The 20,648-nt window shown below is 36.0% G+C and overlaps 2 protein-coding genes across 3 annotated transcripts; both read right to left on the reverse strand.

Moving 5' to 3' along the window:
* Positions 1-9,384: 9,384 nt before the first annotated feature.
* Positions 9,385-11,068, reverse strand: LOC109813853 (Eukaryotic aspartyl protease family protein). The gene has a single exon (XM_083066837.1). The coding sequence runs from the start codon at positions 10,935-10,937 to the stop codon at positions 9,642-9,644; it is 1,296 nt and encodes a 431-aa protein (XP_082922963.1). The 5' UTR covers positions 10,938-11,068; the 3' UTR covers positions 9,385-9,641.
* A 4,659-nt stretch (positions 11,069-15,727) lies between these two features.
* On the reverse strand, positions 15,728-18,639 carry LOC109813862 (uncharacterized). Of its 2 annotated transcripts, XM_020378127.3 has the most exons (3): positions 18,385-18,515; positions 17,678-18,127; positions 15,728-16,652 (listed from the first exon to the last, which is right to left on the reverse strand). In XM_020378127.3, exon 2 carries the CDS (start codon positions 18,113-18,115, stop codon positions 17,681-17,683), a length of 435 nt encoding a protein of 144 aa, XP_020233716.1. In that variant the 5' UTR covers positions 18,116-18,127; positions 18,385-18,515; the 3' UTR covers positions 15,728-16,652; positions 17,678-17,680. The 2 variants fall into 2 exon arrangements, with proteins under 2 accessions (XP_020233716.1, XP_020233715.1); XM_020378126.3 differs by lacking the exon at positions 15,728-16,652 and having other exon boundaries at positions 17,468-18,127; positions 18,491-18,639.
* Between the last annotated feature and the right edge of the window lie 2,009 nt (positions 18,640-20,648).

Genomic DNA, 20,648 nt, shown 5'->3' on the forward strand with positions numbered 1-20,648 from the left:
TACACCAGAAACTAAAGTGTTTTCTCCTATGTAAGAACTTCAATCTCTCCTATGTAAAGTAAACTTTCTGAGAAGATTTATATTGAACCTGTCTGGCAAAACTAAAGTGTTTTCTCCACTTTTACGTCTGAAAAAGGAGCAAGAATTTCGATGGAATGAAGAGCACCAGAAGGCGTTCGATGAAATCAAAGCTTATTTGGCTCATCTTCCAGTGCTTGCACCACTCTCTAAAGGAAAGCAACTGAAGTTGTACATTTCAGCTAGCGATTCGACTATTGCGGGCATGCTAGCGCAAGATGATGATAATGGCATCGAGAGTCATTTATTATTTAAGTCGAATTTTAGTAGGAGTCGAAACTAGATATACTCCTTTAGAGAAATTATGTTTAAGTCTTTATGTTGCTTGTACAAAGTTGAATATTATCTTAGACCTTGTGATTTTGTAATATTTTCTTGAAGTAATGTGATTAAGTATATGTTGTGTAAACCTGTTTTACATTCTCGAATTGGCAAATGGGCACTTGCGTTAACTGAATATTCATTAACTTTCGAGCCATTAAAAGCAACTAAGGGACAAGTAATTGCAGATTTTCTTGCAGACCACTCGAAAGAAACTGAGGAAGTTGATTACTTGACCACTAAGCCTTGGGAATTATTTTTCGATGGCTCGAAACATGAATTAGGCACTGGGATAGGTTTGTTAATCATTTCTCCTGAAGGAATTCCAACTAAGTTATCATTCAAAACAAATAGAGGATACTCGAATAATGAAACTGAATATCAAGCGCTCATTACTGGACTCGAGATCCTTAAAGAGTTAGGTGCTAAGAATGTGGTGATCCGAGAAGATTCACAACTCGTTATTAAACAACTAACTCAGGAATATAAGTGTTTGAATGAAAAACTAATCGAATTCAAAACTCGAGCTGTACAATTACTAAACGCATTCGATGCAGTCGAATTACAATATGTTTCTCGACATGCGAATACCATCGCAAATGAATTGGCTCAGGTGACATCGGGGTATAAAGTATGTAAGGAATGTCTCGAGTCTCTGATTCATGCAGAAAATGAATTGATATGCCATCTAGAGAGTCTAAGTGTGAGTTCATCGAGTCAACAAGATTGGAGAAAAGAATTGGTCGAATATTTACAAAATCCAAATTTGAAAGTTGAAAGAAGGATCAAACTCCAAGCTCTCAATTATGTTATGCTAAACAACGAGTTATACAAAAAGGGTTTCGATGGGATTTTGTTCAAATGCCTTGGGAATCATGAGAGTTACATAGCTATGGTAGAAGTACATGAAGGTATCTGTGGTGCACATCAAGCAGGTGAAAAAATGAAGTGGACCTTGTCGAGAAAAGGGTTCTATTGGCCAACCATGATTAAAAATTGCATCGAATTTGCAAAAAGTTGTGAGGAATGTCAAAGACATGGGCCAATACAAAGGGTACCTACAAGTGAATTGCATTCAATCATTAAACCCTGGCCATTTCGAGGTTGGGCAATCGACGTAATAGGGCAAATTCATCTACGGAATTCCTCAAACAATTACCACTAATCAAGGCACAGTATTTACTGGTCGAAAGGTTGCTCAATATGTTGAATCTCGAGGAATTAAATTGATAACTTCGACACCATACTATACACAAGCAAATGGACAAGTAGAGGCCACGAACAAAATTATTATCAGTTTGATTAAGAAGCATAGTTCGAGCAAGCCTTGAAATTGGCATGAAACACTTGTTCAAATCTTATGGGCTTATAGAAATTCTCCTAAGAATGCCACAAAGACTACTCCATATAAACTGGTGTATGGGCATGAGGCTATTCTTCCTATAGATATTAATTTACAATCAATTCATATACAGAAACAGAATGATTTGCCCATTGAGGATTATTGGAATTTAATGTATGACGAGTTAATATCTTTGGAGGAAGAAAGGTTGTTGACATTACAAAATATGGCTCAACAAAAAGAAAGAATCGAGAAAACATATAATAAGAAAGTCAAAGCATGTCATTTTCGAGTTGGGGACTTAGTGTTGAAAGTCATTCTTCCCATGGATCAAAAATCTCGACATTTAGGCAAGTGGTCTTTTAATTGGGAAGGACCCTTTATAATCGAACAAGTATATACGAAGAATGCATACGTGATTAAAAAAATGAATTCGAATGTGAGTAAAGTAATTAATGGCAAATATTTAAAACATTTCCACCAAAGATCACAGTTTTGAAACAAATAGCCACAAATATCCAGGATAATATGAAATCTAAACGAGTGTTCAAGAATTTAATTATTACAAAATTTGGATTTAAAAGTCCTATAAGCCTGATAAGCTTCATCTAAGTCCTGCCTTCAAGAAGTACACTGAGTCTCCAGGTGCTTCTTCTGCTCCAAGGTCTTCGCAAGCTTAGAAGATATCACCTTGCCTTCCTCTTTGAGACCTTTCTGACGTTGCATGACTTCATGGCTTTGAGCCTTTAAAACATATTTCTTCGAGCGAATATTATTCAATTCATGTTGCAAAGCCTCGATAGACTTTTCCATATCTCCCTCTTCTTGTTGCAAATTTTTCAAAGCACGAATCATCTCTTCTGTGGCTTTCCTGATAGAGAGCAACTCTTGGCGAAGGTTCTCGAGCTTAGCATGGTCTCCCTCGCTTTCGACCTCAACCTGGGCCACTTCTTGAAATGCAGTGGACCACTTAGCTCGAAGGTCCCAAGCCAGGCTGAAGGGTTTGATAAACTCTTGAAGCTCCAGGTGAATCTCAGGAGGAAGTTCCAAATAAGTTAGCAAATCCTCCACCATCTACTCCACTTCAGTCTTAAATTATGGAATGAGGAAAGCTTGATCAAGGTCTTCCATATACGCCTTCGATCGAAAGGATTCGAGCAAAGGTTGATAAGACGAAGTTGTCTCAAAAACTTGTTCAATAATTTTTTCTTTTTCCTTCTCCGACCCAGAAGGACCACTTGTCCAGTTGTCAAGAACGTCGAAAATACTGTTGATATCCTCGTCCTCTTCATTAAAAAATCTCATCAAGTCCAAATCAGTTGAAGGGATTGAGGAAAGTGTCTGGACAGAAGATTCGACACCACCCTGGGTTGAAGGGGAAGTAGTGAAAGGCCTGGGAGACTCAGTCGAATCTGTAAAAATATAAGACAAACAATATATGTAAGATAGTTTGTAAAGCCGCGAGGGTCATGACAAGAATGCAAAGTTAAAGAGATATACCCTTATTTGGACTGAAAGGAGATTTTAGCTCGAAAGGAAGAGCTTCACCTTGGGAGGATTGGTGAGGAGGTTCCGTGTTCACTGGAGGCTCTGTCGAAGGAATCTTTCCCTCATCAATCTGAGGAGGAATTTCTATCGAAGCCATCACCGAGGCCATCTCGGCGGAAGTCAATGTAGGAGTAGCGAACTGCATGAAATGGTGAATCAGAATGAAAGACAAGGTAAAAGATAAAAAAAAAAGGTAAAGATTGAAGACAATTAAACCTGCTGAGATACCCCAATAACAACAGGAGTATCCTTCGACATTTCTCGAGAGGAGTCGAGTTGAATTATCTCGACATCCTACAATTAAGGAAGAAGCTTTCACTAACCGAAACAGTATGCAAATGGAAGTAAGAGGAAAACCAGGCATAAAAGCTAAAATACATTTGGGACAGATTTCATTGCATCTTTGAGCAGTTTTTCAACAGGGGGCTTCTGAGTTTTCTTGGAAAGAGGAATTACTAATTTCGCCTTCCCTTTATCCTGCTTTTTTGTGGTCGAAACCTACAAATAAAAGAACAATCCTTATGGAGAAGACTCGAAATAGACAAGACTCAAAATAGACAAGAAAATATCAAGGCAACAGGTTACTCACGGTCTTGGTGCTTCCCGAGTCCACTTTTTGTTTTTTTGAGGTTTCAATACTCTAAAAATACAAGAACCAGAAAAAGTAAAATAAACAAATCCAGAAATTTGACCGAAGGGTAGCTCGAAAAGAATTGTACCTTGGAGCGTAAAGAAACCTTGTCAGAAGCGGTCTTTCTTTTTCGACCTTTCAATGATGACCCTTTGGCATCATCATCATCGTCAATCTCCCAGTTGGGAGTTTGTTCAACGTGTTGTGGAACACGTTGAGGAATAGCAGCTTTATAATGCATAAACATAGAATGAGGATGAGATAAGTACGAAGTGGAATTCGACAAAGTTTCTTAGTTAAGAGTCATTTACCAAGGGGAGGATTGGTGTTATCGACCCAACACAATGGCCACCATCTTCTTCGAGGAAAATCGTACAGGGAACATCTCGTATAGGTAACTCGATTCTTTACAGGGACCTCTTTACGCTCAAAGTAAAGTGGGTCAAGAGTCTTCACCCAAGAAGGGCGAGATAAATGTTTAACTAGACCAAAAAAAGCATTTGGAAGAGGGGGTATATGTTTAGGACAAAATTTTTCAAAATCAGTTTTCCCTCGAGGATTAATCACCTTTTTCGAGCGGATGTTCCTTTGTACCATTTTCGATAAAGAGACAGAAGCGTCAAAGATGGTTCGACCAATGTTGTCAGGCCGATAACAAACTTTAAAAAACTGCTCGAATTGATAAATAATAGTTTGGTTCTTGAAAGTACCTGATTGTTTCGGTCCTTGCGAAGAAAGAGGAGAGTTGATCAGCTTCTTCAAAAAAGCATCAAAATCGACAAGTTTATCTACATAATATTCACACCACCATCGAAGATAACATCTTGAGACTAAGAAGGAGGGAGAGAAAGTAGATGGTGTGAGCTTAAGTTCTTTGTCAGGACGGAGAACAAAATCTAGAACTTCTTGGTAATTCCCTTCTTCAACACAAATATCAGCATCGATGCTCTCTTTACGTCGAAGAGGAAGAGGTTTCATTTGACAAAGTCCAAATTGTCAAGCAAAGAGCTGAGGCTGATAAGGGTAAATTCTAACATCCTTTTGTTGCATTCCCGAGATTATGACATCCCAAGAAAGAAAACCAAACCACATCTCGAGAGAATCGTGGGATATTTGCCCTACTTGACTGTTCTATCGAAGCCAAGAAGGGCCCGTTAACGTAGTGCGTATAAAAGGAGCCAGATCTTCACTGAACATTGTAAAACTCAAGATAGCGTCAATATACTTTGCGAAGTTATTGATGGAGCGTTTTCGAGGAGTGAGAGTGGTCAAACGAGCTCCTTCTAGTGCACATGTTGAAGTAAATGATGAAATCAATGAAAGCTTTCTCTCGAAAATAGCGTTGAGCCACAATTGAAGCAACCATAAGGGTCCCGAGAGATTTCGAGGGCCAGATTCTCAAAAAAGGCTTTCTGAGGCTTCATCAAGACAGGTGTATAAGGAAGCTAATAAGATTTTGCTCAAGCAGATTCTCTTCTTTAAATGTAAAGCTTGAGCCAGAGCATAATAATATTTCGGGACTTGAAGAGAGGGAGTACAGAATACACACACAAATAACCAATACATTAAGAACGCAATATGCTCATAAGTCGAAACGGGGGTACCCGGTTTTCCTACGTGAGCATTGATAAAAGCCAGGTAAGTCTTCTTGTCCCAAGAAATGGAAGTTTCCTTGATCGAAATCTCTTCCTCAAAAGCATCAGGGTGAAACCTGTCTCCTATAGGAGCCAAACCAGTGATTGCTGCAATATCCAATAAAGTAGGACATACAAAACCGCAAGGGAACTCAAAAGCTCGAGTCTCTCGATTCCAGAAGAAAATGGCAAAGAGAAGCATTTGGGGGTTGAAGAGGTGTAATTCAAATTTCGCAAGTTGGACAAATTCGAAAATACCAGTTTCTATCCACGAAGAGCTCATTGCACTTTCTATACGGGTTAACCATTGCAAGTGCCTGCCTTTGATGGGAGGAAAGTCTCTAAAGATCTTAGTGGTATCTCCAAACAGAGATAGGTCTATCTCAACAGAATGAATGAAGGGGAGAGTAGAAGTATCTTCAGGTAATAAAGTGTTGCCAAATTTTTTCTTATTTTGACCTATAAATGGTCCTAAGAAAGCATGCATATTACCATTCTCAAGAGAGAAGGGAAGTAGTACCTGAGATTGGAAGATTTTTAGGTTTTCCTCTTCCATGCCTGGAATAGGGACGAAAGTATCGTCCCCTTCTTTGACCTTGTAGACTTGGGCATTAGCCATCAGTAAAGGACCCATCTGAGTAGAGGTTGCAGTGGCCATGGTCGTTGTAGTGGCCATGGTCGTTGCAGTGACTATGGTAGGGGACGTTGCAGTGGCCAGGACAGGAGATGATGCAGAGGCAGTGATAGGAGAAACCATGGAGGTTACGGCGGCAAAAGTAGACGCGGTAGAAGAAGCCATGATAGTATTAAGAAGCAAAGAAAGGTGCCAAATCAAGAAGAACAAGAATGGTGAGCAACGAACCAGAAAGCACAAGAAGGAGATGAAAGGAAGCTTGTATGTAAAGAAAGTGATGAAGTGATTTTACCCTAAGGTAAAAAAGGAGTTTTAAACGGATTGATGGGCCTGAGGTAAAACGGGTTTTCCGAAAATTAATTCAAATTTTAATTTGAATATTCATAACAGCCGCCAAAGACGTTTTTTAAAAAAACCAATTTATGGAGTGACGTGAGCACGTGCCGTCAAGGTAATCAATGTCACATCAAACGGTCATTTGCATTAAATAGGTAATCAGAGTAGGTTTTAATCGAAGAAATATAAAGTCACTCACTGGTTAAGCAAGTCGACGGAAGATCGAAAAATGGTTCTCGTTAGGAATTCAAATCTCTCATCGCAGTGCTCACCAGATTGAATTCCTAGGAGGGCATTTGTTAAGCCTACTTGAAGGCCACATTGAGTCAAAATTTATATACATGGAACTACTCGAAAAGAATATAAAGATAACACCTACCAGTAACAGAGGAAATCTTATGTGTCCATGCTCGAGATCGAAAAGAATTGATTTCAAGTATTAAGGATAATAATGACGTTCTTGGAGAAATCGATAAGCTATCGAAGATTACATATGGTTGCACCGAGGTAGTTATTAAAGCGCGGATCAAGGAAATAAAACACATAGGAGGAACGGTTAAATGAAGTTACTTTCTAAGCCACGTATTTTACGTAGTGGATAGCAGTTACGTGCCCACGACACATGCATACGAAAGATAACTGCTCTCGAGAGTCTCTATAAATAGGGGAAGCATAGCCTTTCACAAAGGTCGAAAATTTCATACTCACACTTCTGTAAGCACTTTCTGCCTGCACATATGGCTTCCGTGCACGCGTTTGCTGGGTACTAATTTCTTGACCACATTGCTTTTCTCTTTTTAAGATTAGGATTAGTGTAGTCTTCTTTGTTTCTTTTAATTACGTAGTTGTGAACTGTTGGTACTGTAATGCCTGAATGTTAAGCACAGTGAACCATGATTTGTATTGCTAATATATCTATTGTTCATTCTGTTTATCTGAGAATTTAGGCGCATGAATATCATTACCTGTTAATCATTGATGAATACTTGGAAACAATCAATCATTGAAACCTTCTACTCCGTCTCTCGTTTTGTATTTCATTTGACAAAAACAAGTCAAATACCTAAATTGAAACACTTCTCGTGTGCTAGTTCGAATAAAAAGAATCCGTAAATTCCACTATAAACACGGTCAAGCCAAATTTTTTTTTATCACGTCTAATTCTGGTCATCCAAATTTGAAACACGTTATTTCCGTACAAATCCTTGTTGTTTAAAGGGTAAGAACTAAGAAATACAGCATGGAACCCACTTCCAAATCCTCTTACACTAGCTCAAAAATTGGATTTAACGTTAGGGATATAAAAGACATTTAGATAACTTTATAGATTGTGACTAAAATAAATATATTTTAACTTGAATATAATGTTTAGTCTTCATAAAATAATAAGTTTTGATTATAATATTCATAAAAAAATATTTATTTTTCTTCATTCTAAAATTTATAATCATTATATTCGATCCTTATGATGTTATGTAATATTTTTAGCTATTTATACATTTGTTATTAGTAGATTAAATGATATCTACACTAATACTTACAATTATCTCTGATATCATATTAGTGTATGAAACATGTAAATTTTAAAATTAAATATTACTTATTTATGTTAAACTAATCATTAGGTATCATAAATTTATTCATTTTATGTCGGTCAAAAAAATGCTTACAAAATTTTAAAAGATGAAAAAAAATTATAAAGATCAAAATCAAAATTAATTTATCTTACAAAAATAAAAGTATATTTTAAGTCAATAAATTATTTCAAATTTTTTAGAATAAAAATATTTTTAAATTGTTTTTTAATAAATACATGTGCCAAAATTACTAAATTTTTTGAAAATTACCTAAATTAAAAATAATAATTATAAATTTAGTTAAATTTATGAGGGTGAAAACATGTTTGATCGAATCACTTTTCATCCGATGAAAGATCTTTTGAATGGCAATGATGGGTGAGCAGAGAAAGAGGAGCCTCTTCTTAGTTGTATTCTGAATTTGAGCATCTTTATGTCTGTAAACAGTTTCGAATTGTATACCTCTTCTTCACTTTAGATTTCTGTATACACGTGTGAGTCTGACATAGAATATATACTTGTTTATTCAATTTCAAGCATCTCTCTTTCTTTCTATGTGCTATTTCGTCGCCTAACACAACCAGCACAATGTTATTACATTGAGACAATAAATGTAGAAAAAAATAATAATAACATGATTAATCACATTGTGTCTTTAAATTAGTTATTATTAAAGTATAGAATTTAAGATAGTCTTATTAAGATTATAAGAGTGAGGTTATAAGTAAAAATCTAATTGTTTTTTTTTTCTTCTAATTTTATCTTTATATAATAATTTCATATTATCTTTTATTTTTATTAGTTCGAATTGATTTTTATCTCTTAGTTTGTTCATCCTTTATATCATAATGTGCATTATTGTTAGTTATATCTTTACCTTCAGATTAATAGTTCAGTTATAAGTGAATTGGTATAGGATTAATCAACACTTTATGATTCAACCTAATTATGGTCAGTTTAGACTTGAGAGGATTCACAACCCTTCAACTATGTTTTGTTAATGAACACAATGCACCAGCATTAAAAATTGCCTAAAAAAAATTGCTATAAGCATTAAAAAATCATTAAACAATATCTAATCTTGTTTTTTATTTATTTATTAAAAGCATATATCATACGCAATCTTTTTTTCTTTTCAGAATAAATCATACGTAAACTTAAGAAACTTCATTAATGAAAAGTACGCTTAATTTAAAAAATTAATTTGACAACACACTAAAATAGTAGCTTACTTAAATTTAAATAACCATGTAAACTTAAATAGTAATCCAAAAATTAATAGATTTCCAATAATAATGTTGAAAATTAATTAAATTGAGAGAAAGTGAATGACTTGATTCTTGACGTACAAACAATTCATGTTCTTGATTATCGTACAACACTCACGCGAGCGAGCGAACGAATTCGTGTCAACATCCTCGAAAATCAAACACCTTCACTTATTTACATCCCAACTCGCACATTATCTCAAACCCAAAAAATACACGTGCCAATAATAACCAAAAACCCGGTTCGGTTCTCGGTTTTTAGTTTTTCAGTTTCAGCGAACCGCACATCCGTGACGCGAGAACCCGATCCGCGACCGGTCCAAATCAAACGCAAACAAGTACCCTTGCTGCATCAAGTTCCCAATAACAGAAAACCCCGAACCCGGTCGAACCGGCTGAACCGCCAGACACATCACTCCCTCCGCCGCCTCGATAAAATAATTCCCCGCCGGCGGCGCCAGAACCGCCTTCCCGGCGAGGCGGAATCTCAGCTTCGGCAGGCGCGGCCTGGCCGCGCCGGAGACATTCACGCAGAGGTCGAACCCCGGCGCGGGAGCCTCCGCCGCGGGAAGGCTGACGCGGCGGCGGAACGCGGCGAGGACGTGGCGGTAAGCGGGCTCGGCGAGGAAGGTGAGCGTGGTGCCGGAGTCGACGACGGTGCCGCCGTTACCGTCGGCGTCGATCGCCCAGACGGAGCGAGGAATCGGTAGCTTAACGGCGTCAACGGAAACGCTCTCGACGGAGACGTAGTAGAAGGAGGGAGAGATAGGGTTGGTGAGCAACGGCGTGTAGGTGAGAACGTTCCGTGAAACGACGTCGTTGCCGATGGTGAGGTAACTAACGGGAGGCGGGGATAGGGTGTAGTCGAGCAGACAGTAAGAGAAGGTGTTCCCGAATTCGCGGGCGAGTTGGGAGGTGAAGGAGATTGGGCCGCGGCCCAGGCCCATTACGCCCTGCGCGCCGTTGAAGGTGGAGCCCGTGACGCTGGGGCCCGATATTTTAAAGGCGCAGCCGAAGGAGAGGTTTTTGAGCGTGCTTTGTTTTTTGGAAGAAGTGTTGAACGTCGTCGTTTCGGTGGAGAAGAAGCCCGTTGTGGTGGAGGCGTCCGCGTAGGAATATTTGTAGCGGCACGGGGTGTGGATTTTGGTTCGGTTGTTGCAACGACGCGGGTGGGGAACGAGTTGACACGGCGAGTCGTAGCAGTGGTGGGAGGAGAAGCTGGAGGAGTGGCGGGGGAGGAAGGCGGACCCCGGCGGGTGGGCGGAGCAGTTGCGGCAGGCCGAGCACTTCACCCAGAGGAGGTCGCTGCCCGTGTCCGCCACCAGGAGGAGCCGCTGGGGCGGGGACCCCAGCCGGAGCTCAGCGAAGTACTGCCCGGAGCCTGTGGCGGCGCCGGAGTTGATGGGGGAGGTGAGACGGCGGAGGTCGGCGGCGAGGAGGTTGGAGGCGGAGGGGAGGGTGGTCGGAGGGAGGAGGGGTAGCTTGAGGTATTGGGTGGCGGTGGAGAAATGTGTGAGAGTGAGAGTGATGAACATGAAAAGGAGAGAAGGGTGTGAAGGCATTGCCATTGTGAATGCAGTGTGAGAGAAGTGAATAGTGAATTTGCGTGGTTCTTATTTCACCATTTTTCAGTGCACGTTCATTGTCTCTGTGCCCATTTTGGTCCAATAGCTGTACGCCACGTGGCTTTTCCAGCTGTTTTAACTTTTATCCTTCTTATGAATATCATGTTGGTTTTTGTTTCAATGCACAGATGCTAGATGCTGCATGTGTGTGTATGTGGTGTAGTAGTGCATCTCGATTGACTCTGACAATGTTGTCTTTTGCTTTGTATTGTTTATTTTAATGATACTGTCTTATGTTTGATTAACACTAGTATGTAATATCCTAGACATACGTTTTTGTCTTCATTCAAAATTGGGTTACGGGGAGAAACCAGCACGTTCAAAAGTATCATCATTAATCACCTTTTGATTTTTTAGGTTTATAATAAATATCAAAAGTATCATCGTAACACACAGTTTTATACCAATTTCATTTCTTCACTGAAAAATGAATGACTTTATCACTATCTTTCTTTTTCTATTTTTCTCTATATACACATGCATGTTTCTATCCTGATCTTAATCTTAATATGTAAATAGAAATGAATGCTGAAGAAGAGAAATTTGACTCTCTTTTTTTTTTTTTTTTTACCTTTTTTTTTTCAAACTCCTTTTCAAAATAACGAAACACTGAAAAATAGAAATAGCTTCCAAGGTCTTGTCATGTTCAATTTTATCAACTAAATCTAACTATAGGCATTCATTTATGCTCAGGCTTTTAATGAATAAGGTTTGAATACTGATTACCAACTTTACCGTATCAAAGTAGTTCAAATGCTTAGCTTGTTGGTGTACCCTATTATAAAGCTTATTAAAGTAAAAACATGAATCAATAATTCAATATTAATAACTGCACATTCCGACAAGAGTGATAAAATAATTGATTAGACAGTACTAAATAATTAATTGCATTTATGTGTTATTCTATCTGAGTTTAATGAAAAAAGAAAAATAGCGACATTGAAATGTCAATAAAAAATATGCTAACTAGTATGTGCTCTCGTGATTGTAAGCAACTCGAGATTAAAGTAAATAAGAGAGCGTGGAGATTAATATATAAAGTGAAAGACGGTGCCACAAGCACCATAAAAAAGTATAAATATTTTTCATTAAAGGTTTAGTTGTCTATAGAAAACTAAACTTTTATTTTCTCAAAAATGATGAACTCAATATCTTTAATTTGCCATTGGATGCTCAAGTTCACATGGCCCAAGGTTGTTAAGATTCTACAGTTCTTAATTTTTATTAATTTTTTATTTTTGTCTTTAGGGATTGAAAGGATTTGTCTGTGGTGGTATTTGTCTAAGCTTATGCAAATTTAACTAGATCCGCATGGCGGAATCTTTGCATTTGTATATGTTTCAGCATAATCATAACTATAGAACCCAACTGACATGTTTGGTTGTTAATCTTGGGAAATTTTGTATGTTGTAACTGTGTTTACTGAGTCCATTTGATTTGACGAGTGTTAGAAAATGGAAGTAAAAAAAAACTGTAATATATTATTGATCAATGAATTACATCAAAATAGAGATCAATAAATGATTAAAAAAAATTTCTCTATTTTTCTTATTAGTTAGAACGCGATGCATCATTAGTGAACAAAATATATATACCTAATATTCAAACATAAAATAGAGGACACCAATCAAGAAAGACAAGAAGCTAGGTAGGCACCTCAACAATTTTTAAACTTTGGCTTTCATAGGGTTCATATGCCTCACTACTCATCTTAAACCAAGTATTTTGATGCATAATTTAAGCTCCAACTCATCACTTTCGGTTTGCCTCGTCTGGGAATTCTTGTACCCCTGTATAGATTTTGTTTCAGTATAATGTTTAAGGATCAAAAGGGATTTTGGTCAATCAAATCATAGAAACATTAACCTTTTACATTTTATACATACAGAAACATTAACTAAGTCCATATTGTCTTTAAAAAAAAAATACTAATTATACAGTCAGCTATATGCATTCTGCACAGTTATGCAGAACTTGTATCTTAAACTTTTTTCTTTTGGTTGTTGTTTAGAGCATTAGATTAACCTTTGACGTTTATTGTCTTTAAAAAAAATACTAATTATATGCATTCTGCACAGTTATACTGTCATCCATCCCTGGTCTTCACTGTCGTTAGTGTTGACGACCTTGTCGTCCAAGCTGGGTGAGTGCAGGGTCTCTTGGATGATGGTTCGATGTTGTCTAGAGCGTTTGGTGCTTGCGAGCTTTGACAGGAGGTCGGCTCTGGTGTTCTGTTCTCGCGGTACATGTTGTATAGTGAACTCGTCGAATGACGAGACCTGTTGTGATGCCATGTGGAAATACCGCTGTAGGAGAACGTCCTTGGCCTGGTATGTTCCACTGAGTTGCTCGACCATCAGTTTCGAGTCACTGTTGCACCTCACTCTTCGGGTCCCGAGGTCACGAGCCAGCCTCAGTCCTGCGAGAAGCGCCTCATATTCTGCCTGGTTGTTGGTCACCTTGAAGCTGAATTTGAGGGATTGCTCCAAAGTGACTTGGTTCGGTCCTTCCAATATGATACCTGCACCACCACCCTTAGAGCTAGATGCCGAACTCGGATAACTTGACCGACCATGCAATCATTCGCCCGGCGAGCTCCAGCTTCCTCAAGATCTGCTTGATTGGGTAATCAGTCTTGACGAATACTTGGTGACTCTAGAAGTAGGGTCGGAGACGTCGAGCAGCGGTGACGAGTTCCAGTGCTAGCTTCTCGATCATTTGGTACCGTCTCTCCGTGTCTTGGAGGACTCGGTTGATGAAGTAGATTGGCGTTTGTACTTTCTGGTGTTCTTGTACTATGATTGCGATGATGGCGTTTTCTGCCACGGCCAAGTAGAGGAGGAGGTTGGTTTTGTGATCCGGCCTCTGTAGGATTGGCGGGGTCGTCAGAAAAGCTTTGAAGCTCTTGAAAGCTTCTTCGCATTGGTCCGTCCACTCGAAGTTTTTTGGCTTGCGCAGCAGGGTGAAGATAGGCCCTGCCTTGTCCGCCAACCTAGGGATAAATCGGGAAAGGGAGACCAACCTGCCTGCCAGACGCTGGACATCTTTCACGGTCTGGGGACTCTGCATCTGAATGATAGCTTTACATTTTTCCGGGTTGGCCTCGATCCCCCTGCTAGTGATCATGAAGCCCAGGAACTTGCCTCCCTGGACACCGAAGACGCACTTTTCTGGGTTGAGGCGCATGTTGTGCCTCCTGATCTGGCCAAATACTTCGGCGAGGTCAGCAGCATGAGCTTCTGCTGAGGTGGTCTTGACCACCTTGTCGTCGACGTAGACCTCCATGTTTCTTTCGATCTGCTGGTGGAAAACCTTGTCCATCAGCCGCTGGTAGGTGGCCCTTGCGTTTTTGAGGCCGAAGGGCATTACTCTGTAACAGTAATTGGCGCGGTCGGTGATGAACGACGTATGCACCTCGTCTGTTGGGTACATCATGATCTGGTTGTACCCGGAGTAGGCGTCGAGGAAACTGAGGAGGGCGTGTCCGGATGCCCCGTCAACCAGCCTGTCGATACTCGGCAATGGGTACGAGTCCTTGGGGCATGCCTTGTTCAGGTCGGTGTAGTCGACGCACATGCGCCATTTGCCCGAGCTCTTTTTCACCAAAACCACGTTTGCCAGCCACGTGGTGTATCTGACCTCACGGATGAAGTCAGCATTCAATAACTTCTAGGTTTCGGTGATAATGGCTTCTCGCCTAAACCGTGTTTACTGAGTCCATTTGATTTGACGAGTGTTAGAAAATGGAAGTAAAAAAAAACTGTAATATATTATTGATCAATGAATTACATCAAGATAGAGATCAATAAATGATTAAAAAAAACTTCTCTATTTTTCTTATTAGTTAGAACGCGATGCATCATTAGTGAACAAAATATATATACCTGATATTCAAACATAAAATAGAGGACGCCAATCAAGAAAGACAAGAAGCTAGGTAGGCACCTCAGCAATTTTTAAACTTTGGCTTTCATAGGGTTCATATGCCTCACTACTGATCTTAAACCAAGTATTTTGATGCATAATTTAAGCTCCAACTCATCACTTTTGGTTTGCCTCGTCTGGGAATTCTTGTACCCCTGTATAGATTTTGTTTCAGTATAATATTTAAGGACCAAAAGGGATTTTGGTCAATCAAATCATAGAAACATTAACCTTTTACATTTTATACATACAGAAACATTAACTAAGTCCATATTGTCTTTAAAAAAAAATACTAATTATGCAGTCAGCTATATGCATTCTGCACAGTTATGCAGAACTTGTATCTTGAACTTTTTTCTTTTGGTTGTTGTTTAGAGCATTAGATTAACCTTTGAACTTTAAACTTACGACTAGTGTAAACACTATTTTATCTCTTTTTAACCTTAACCAAAGAATGCCCGCCTATAAACTTGAGGTATGAAACTTCACAATCAAGCCTCAATTATACAGAACCAAAGCATTTATTCTACATAATTTCCTAACACAACTGGGATACAATTCCTTAAATTAAGATTGATCCATTTTGGCCCACAAACTTTGGCAACCCATTTTTTTTCTTTAAGCCTTGTCCGAGACTATATTATTGACTTCTTAAATATTGAATATCTTCACTTGTCTGATAACTACATTGATTTGGTGAAAGGATAATTTAATACCATTATCAGTGATAGTTTAAATAGTCAAGAATTAATGTAAAATCTAGTTACCGAAACAAAAAAGCAAAATAAGAAGCTAGCATAAAATTGCAAGCAATTGCAAAAAGATGACTTAAAACAGAACAAGAGATGCTTCCAATTTTTTAAAACGTATATGATCACAATTGTAAAATGTAGACAGCTATAAGGATTAAAATAACAATTAAACCAATTTAATATTATATTATTAAATAAAACATTAGGCAATGTTGGGGTTGTAACCAATTCCTTTCCAATAGTATTGTGTAAGATGACTTTGCATCAAGAACAAAGAAAACAGAAGTGCTGATCTTGGGCCCTTCGATTAAAATCACTCCTGGATTTTGCCCAGTGACTTCATTGTGTAGTAAGACATCATGATCATAAAGGCTCTATTGTCCATGTAAACAACATTTGCTTTACATATTTATAATAGAAACGAGTGTTCAGAGAGCATCAAGCTCATCACTGTTTCAGAAAATATAAATTTAACTAATAAACTGTATCAACATTTATATCGGCTAAAAGGGTTGGACGATATATCTTTCTAAACCAAAAATGTAAGAATAACATAGGTTTATAGAATTATTCATAAGAATGATTTGATGAGATATTCGTGTATAATTCGAATGAAAGAGTACACAGTTTTGGTATTTATCAACATTAAGAATTGTGATAGTCATCACATCACATCACGTGCTGATTGGAAGGGCAGTGCAGAATTGCTATAATTAGTTAAGTAATGAGGAGTTGAGGACTACACTCAATCTCGTGGAGATGCTTTGTTGCAAACTACAATTGTTTATTGTAGCATTTTGAACCCGAAATTTGTTCATGATGCAAGCACGTGAACACTTCTGAAATGAGAGAATGTATCAGATAGCACCTTGACTAAATTAGTGGCAACATTTGACATAGCTCTTAGGAATCTTGTTGCATATATCAGAAATGTTCACTTTATTAGCAGGAAGTCAAATTCTGTGTCAATCTTGTTGCAGTCCTAACAAATATTGGAAAGCAAGTCACAATCAGATCAGTTAAGATAGTATTCAGACATTCTATGAGTTAAAAGATGACTACTAAGCAAGCCATATTGCAGTCTAAGGAAGTCATAAGTAAACTCTCATGGCCAGTTAGTTGAAAAGTCAGGAGTGAAGTTATCTAGTTTTTGTCCTTGTCATTTCTATCCTAATGCCTTAGTTGAAAGGCCAGGAGGGTGATGGTGTGGTGAACTATAGAGTTACATTCTACATAATCATAAACTTGTTATCTCTATGTACGCGTGTTCTATGGTGTGGTGAACCATTGAATTTGGTTCTGTAACATCATCATAAACTTCTCAAACTGCTCTAAAGAATTTTATATTAAGCATTGTTAATGTCCAACAAAACCTTCTAAAGCCTAGCCTCTGCACCAAAGGTGCAATATTCCATGAGGATTTGTTAGCTGATTTCTTGCAATCTTCTAATGGGAATGGGAGCATGTCACTAACAACCTTGGTGCATTTTTTTTTTTGGCTAAACTGCTTGCATCTTCTCTAGTTAATGTTGCTATCACCTTGTTTTCTTCATCTTAAATACTTTTATGGTCAAATTTAAAAGATAACATACAATAGTTTAGAACAGAAATGAGAGGGACAAGCAAACAAGAGTAGCAGCAATCCAAATGGCCTTAGGCAGGTTACTTAATAATGTCAACTATATGCACCCAAAAATATCAATGAATAAAAATTTCGACAATAAAACTGAATGATTGACAACAGAATACAGTAGCCTGTGTTAAAAGTTACAAATTATCTCTAGGTACATAACAAGGTATCAAATAAGGCATCAGAACAATGAAACCAAAGTGGTGTGACAAGGTGTACCATTATGTACTTACATGGATCGATAAATAGTTTATTGCACATGAACTTAACCCCAATTTCCATCACAACAAGGACAAAACAGAAAAAACAAGATGGTCCTTCTTTTGGGACAGTGAAAAAAAAAATGCTTAAACATGGGTTCATATTCTTGAACAAACCTTTTACATATCAGAAGGAAGAGGAGGAAAAATGCGTGACACAGGAGATATTACATATTCTTGGACATATTTCTTAGAATTGTTTGGGTCAGGAATCCAATGAATCTCACTCATATGTGGTGTCTCAACATAGGCCATAGTAAACTCCCCCACCTTCACTAGCTTCCCTCTCTTCCCTGCCCGTAGTACAAGGTTCCTGTGCTGGTATGAAAATATGCCATTGGTAAGACAAATTATGTCACCTGAATCAAACGCATCACACTCGTCTCCCCAAAACTGAAAATGAACAGCTGCAGTTTCATCAGCCACAAGGGCCAAGCACATCTTCTTATGCCCTTCTACTGTGGTTTTCCCTTTGTCCAAAAGGATGAATTTAGTGTCTATGTTGTTCTGAGCTGCAGGCACAATGTTTTTGAGATGAATCATGTTTTCACTCATTCCTTCAATAACCTGCAATGCATTTCATTATATAAGTAAACACAGAATCATGTTGTATGAAAATAGCTTGTACAAGTTTTCCTTTTACCATATTTTAGGAATTAAGAAGCTTCTTAGAACCAAAATAAAAATGTAACAGATACATATTTGTATTTGTATAACATAAAACAAGATAGGATATAAAGTTAATTATCCACTGCCATGCCACATTAGTTACAATGATACAAGTGAAAGAGATTATAAGAAAACAAATTGCAATCAAAACTTACTTGTTAATAGAAGAATGGAAAAATGAATGGAGACAGTAGACACAAAAAAAGATCAGGAGTGTAGAAACTAGAAAATCAATAGAAAACCCTAAACCCCAAATCTTACCCGCTGAAAATTTCCTCTTTTGTTTTGTTCAATTAGATTAGCTAATTGAAGGGTTACATCCCTTGCTACGTCACTTTGTGTATTAATTTTATGAATTTTGAGAATTAGATTTATTGATAACTTATTTAGATTTTAAGTTAGCATGACTTGTAAAAAAAAAAATTTAATGTGACTTTTTGGATCATTTGAAAGGTTTTATTTTGAAATTTGATTCTGCAATATTTTTTCTTCAGTCTCTCTCTAATAACATTAATAATCATTGAATATATCTAATAGTTCAAATTTAATCTTATAAAAATTATTTAAGAAGTTGCATTAATTATAAGATTAAATTTGAGTCATTAGATATATCTAATAGTTATTAATGTTACTGAAAAAAGGCTAGAGAGAGAATATTTCATGAGAGGATCCATATTTTTTATTTTATCTTTCTAGACATGGTTAATATTAATTTTATTAAATTAAAATTTATTATAAAAAGTATTTTTATTTTAATATATCAAAACATCTCATGTTATTTAAAAATCAAGATTAAAAATAATTTATAAACATCTTTTTACCGTAGTTGATAAAAATGATTTTTTTAGATAATAATTATATATAAAGTAGGGATGAGAGAAAAAAAATATCCACATATACTTCCATATAAAATAACACTATAAATAGTAAATCACTTGAAATTCTTACGATTGTTCAAACATGTGAGAAACAAAACTCTTGTTTTAGATCTTTTAAAAAATTACGATAATATTTATATAACTTTTTTAGGGTATATAACTCAAAAAAAATAATTTTTTATTCTTTAAAACACATTTTAGAAAATATATCTCTTAAAAATATATAAATATAATTAATTTTTTAAAGTTTATCTCTAAAATATTTTTATTTTCTTACTAATGAGACTAGGATATTTCGTGTTTCTATATTTTTATCTAATAAAGATATTTAAAAATTATAAAATATTTATTAGATCAATTAAGATTATGTTTGATCCTCAAATTTTAAAGTCTCAAGTATGAGTTTTATTTGTAAAAATAATTATTTTTTAAAATTATTTTTTATTATTAAAAATTAAAGAATAAATTTGTCTAAAAATATATGCACCAAATCAAACTATCATCTTTATATATGTTATAGATTTAAAAAATATTATTATTAATTTATTAAAAAAAACTCATTTTAAGATTTGTTTACTATGTTGTATATGAGCCTTGCATACAACAAAATACCAATATCCATATATAGGCTGCTGAAAATCGAATTAATGCAAACAAAAATTCCTAAACTGAAAATTGATGGAGAATCATAAATTAGTGATTCGGTTCGATTTTTAAATTTTCAAAATCACATGACTTAGTTCAATTTTTGGATTAGAATGTAAAACTCCTCTAAATTAAATAAAACCACACTTTTTTATAAATATATATATATATTTTTTAAATGCATAAAATATACAAAATTGACACATAACATAAAAGGTATTTTTATAAAATTGTAAGCCAAAGGTGTTTTTCTCTTCAACTATATGTTATAGTATTTAAAGGGTATTTTATAAAATTGTCAGTTATTAAACTAAATGCTAGAATGAAAAATTATTAATTATTTACAATGTTTGAAAATATTTTTTTTAAGTGACAAATTATATATATGAAAAAAATATCTAATATGATAATTAAAATTGTATTAAAGAAATAATATTATATATTTTTAAATAATTTCTAAATAAAAAAATTCTAAAAATCACAAAAAATCAAACCAAATCACATTGCCAATATCCCTATCCGTATGTATTTATATTTTAAAATCATTAAAAATATTATTGATTATATATAAAATAAATTGATCTAATATATTTTATAATCAATAGAGTTAAATCTACTTTTATCTTTATAGTTTCACAAATATTTCAATCTTTTAAATTTTTGTTGCAAATTTGGTTCCTATATCTCTTAAAATTAAACAATGTTAGTCTACTCATTAACATAACATCCAAAATTTAAATATATATATATATATATATATATATATATATATATATATATATATATATATATGAACATGCCTATAAAGAATTTTGTTTGACAATTAGCTAGTCCCATAGAAAAATTTAAAAAAAATTTAAATTGTTTTGATAGATTATAAAATTTAATTGAAATAA

The sequence above is a fragment of the Cajanus cajan genome, chromosome 11, assembly GCF_000230855.2.
Source record: "Cajanus cajan strain Asha chromosome 11, NIPB_CcT2T_4, whole genome shotgun sequence".
In the NCBI taxonomy this organism is placed as follows: Eukaryota; Viridiplantae; Streptophyta; class Magnoliopsida; order Fabales; family Fabaceae; genus Cajanus; species Cajanus cajan.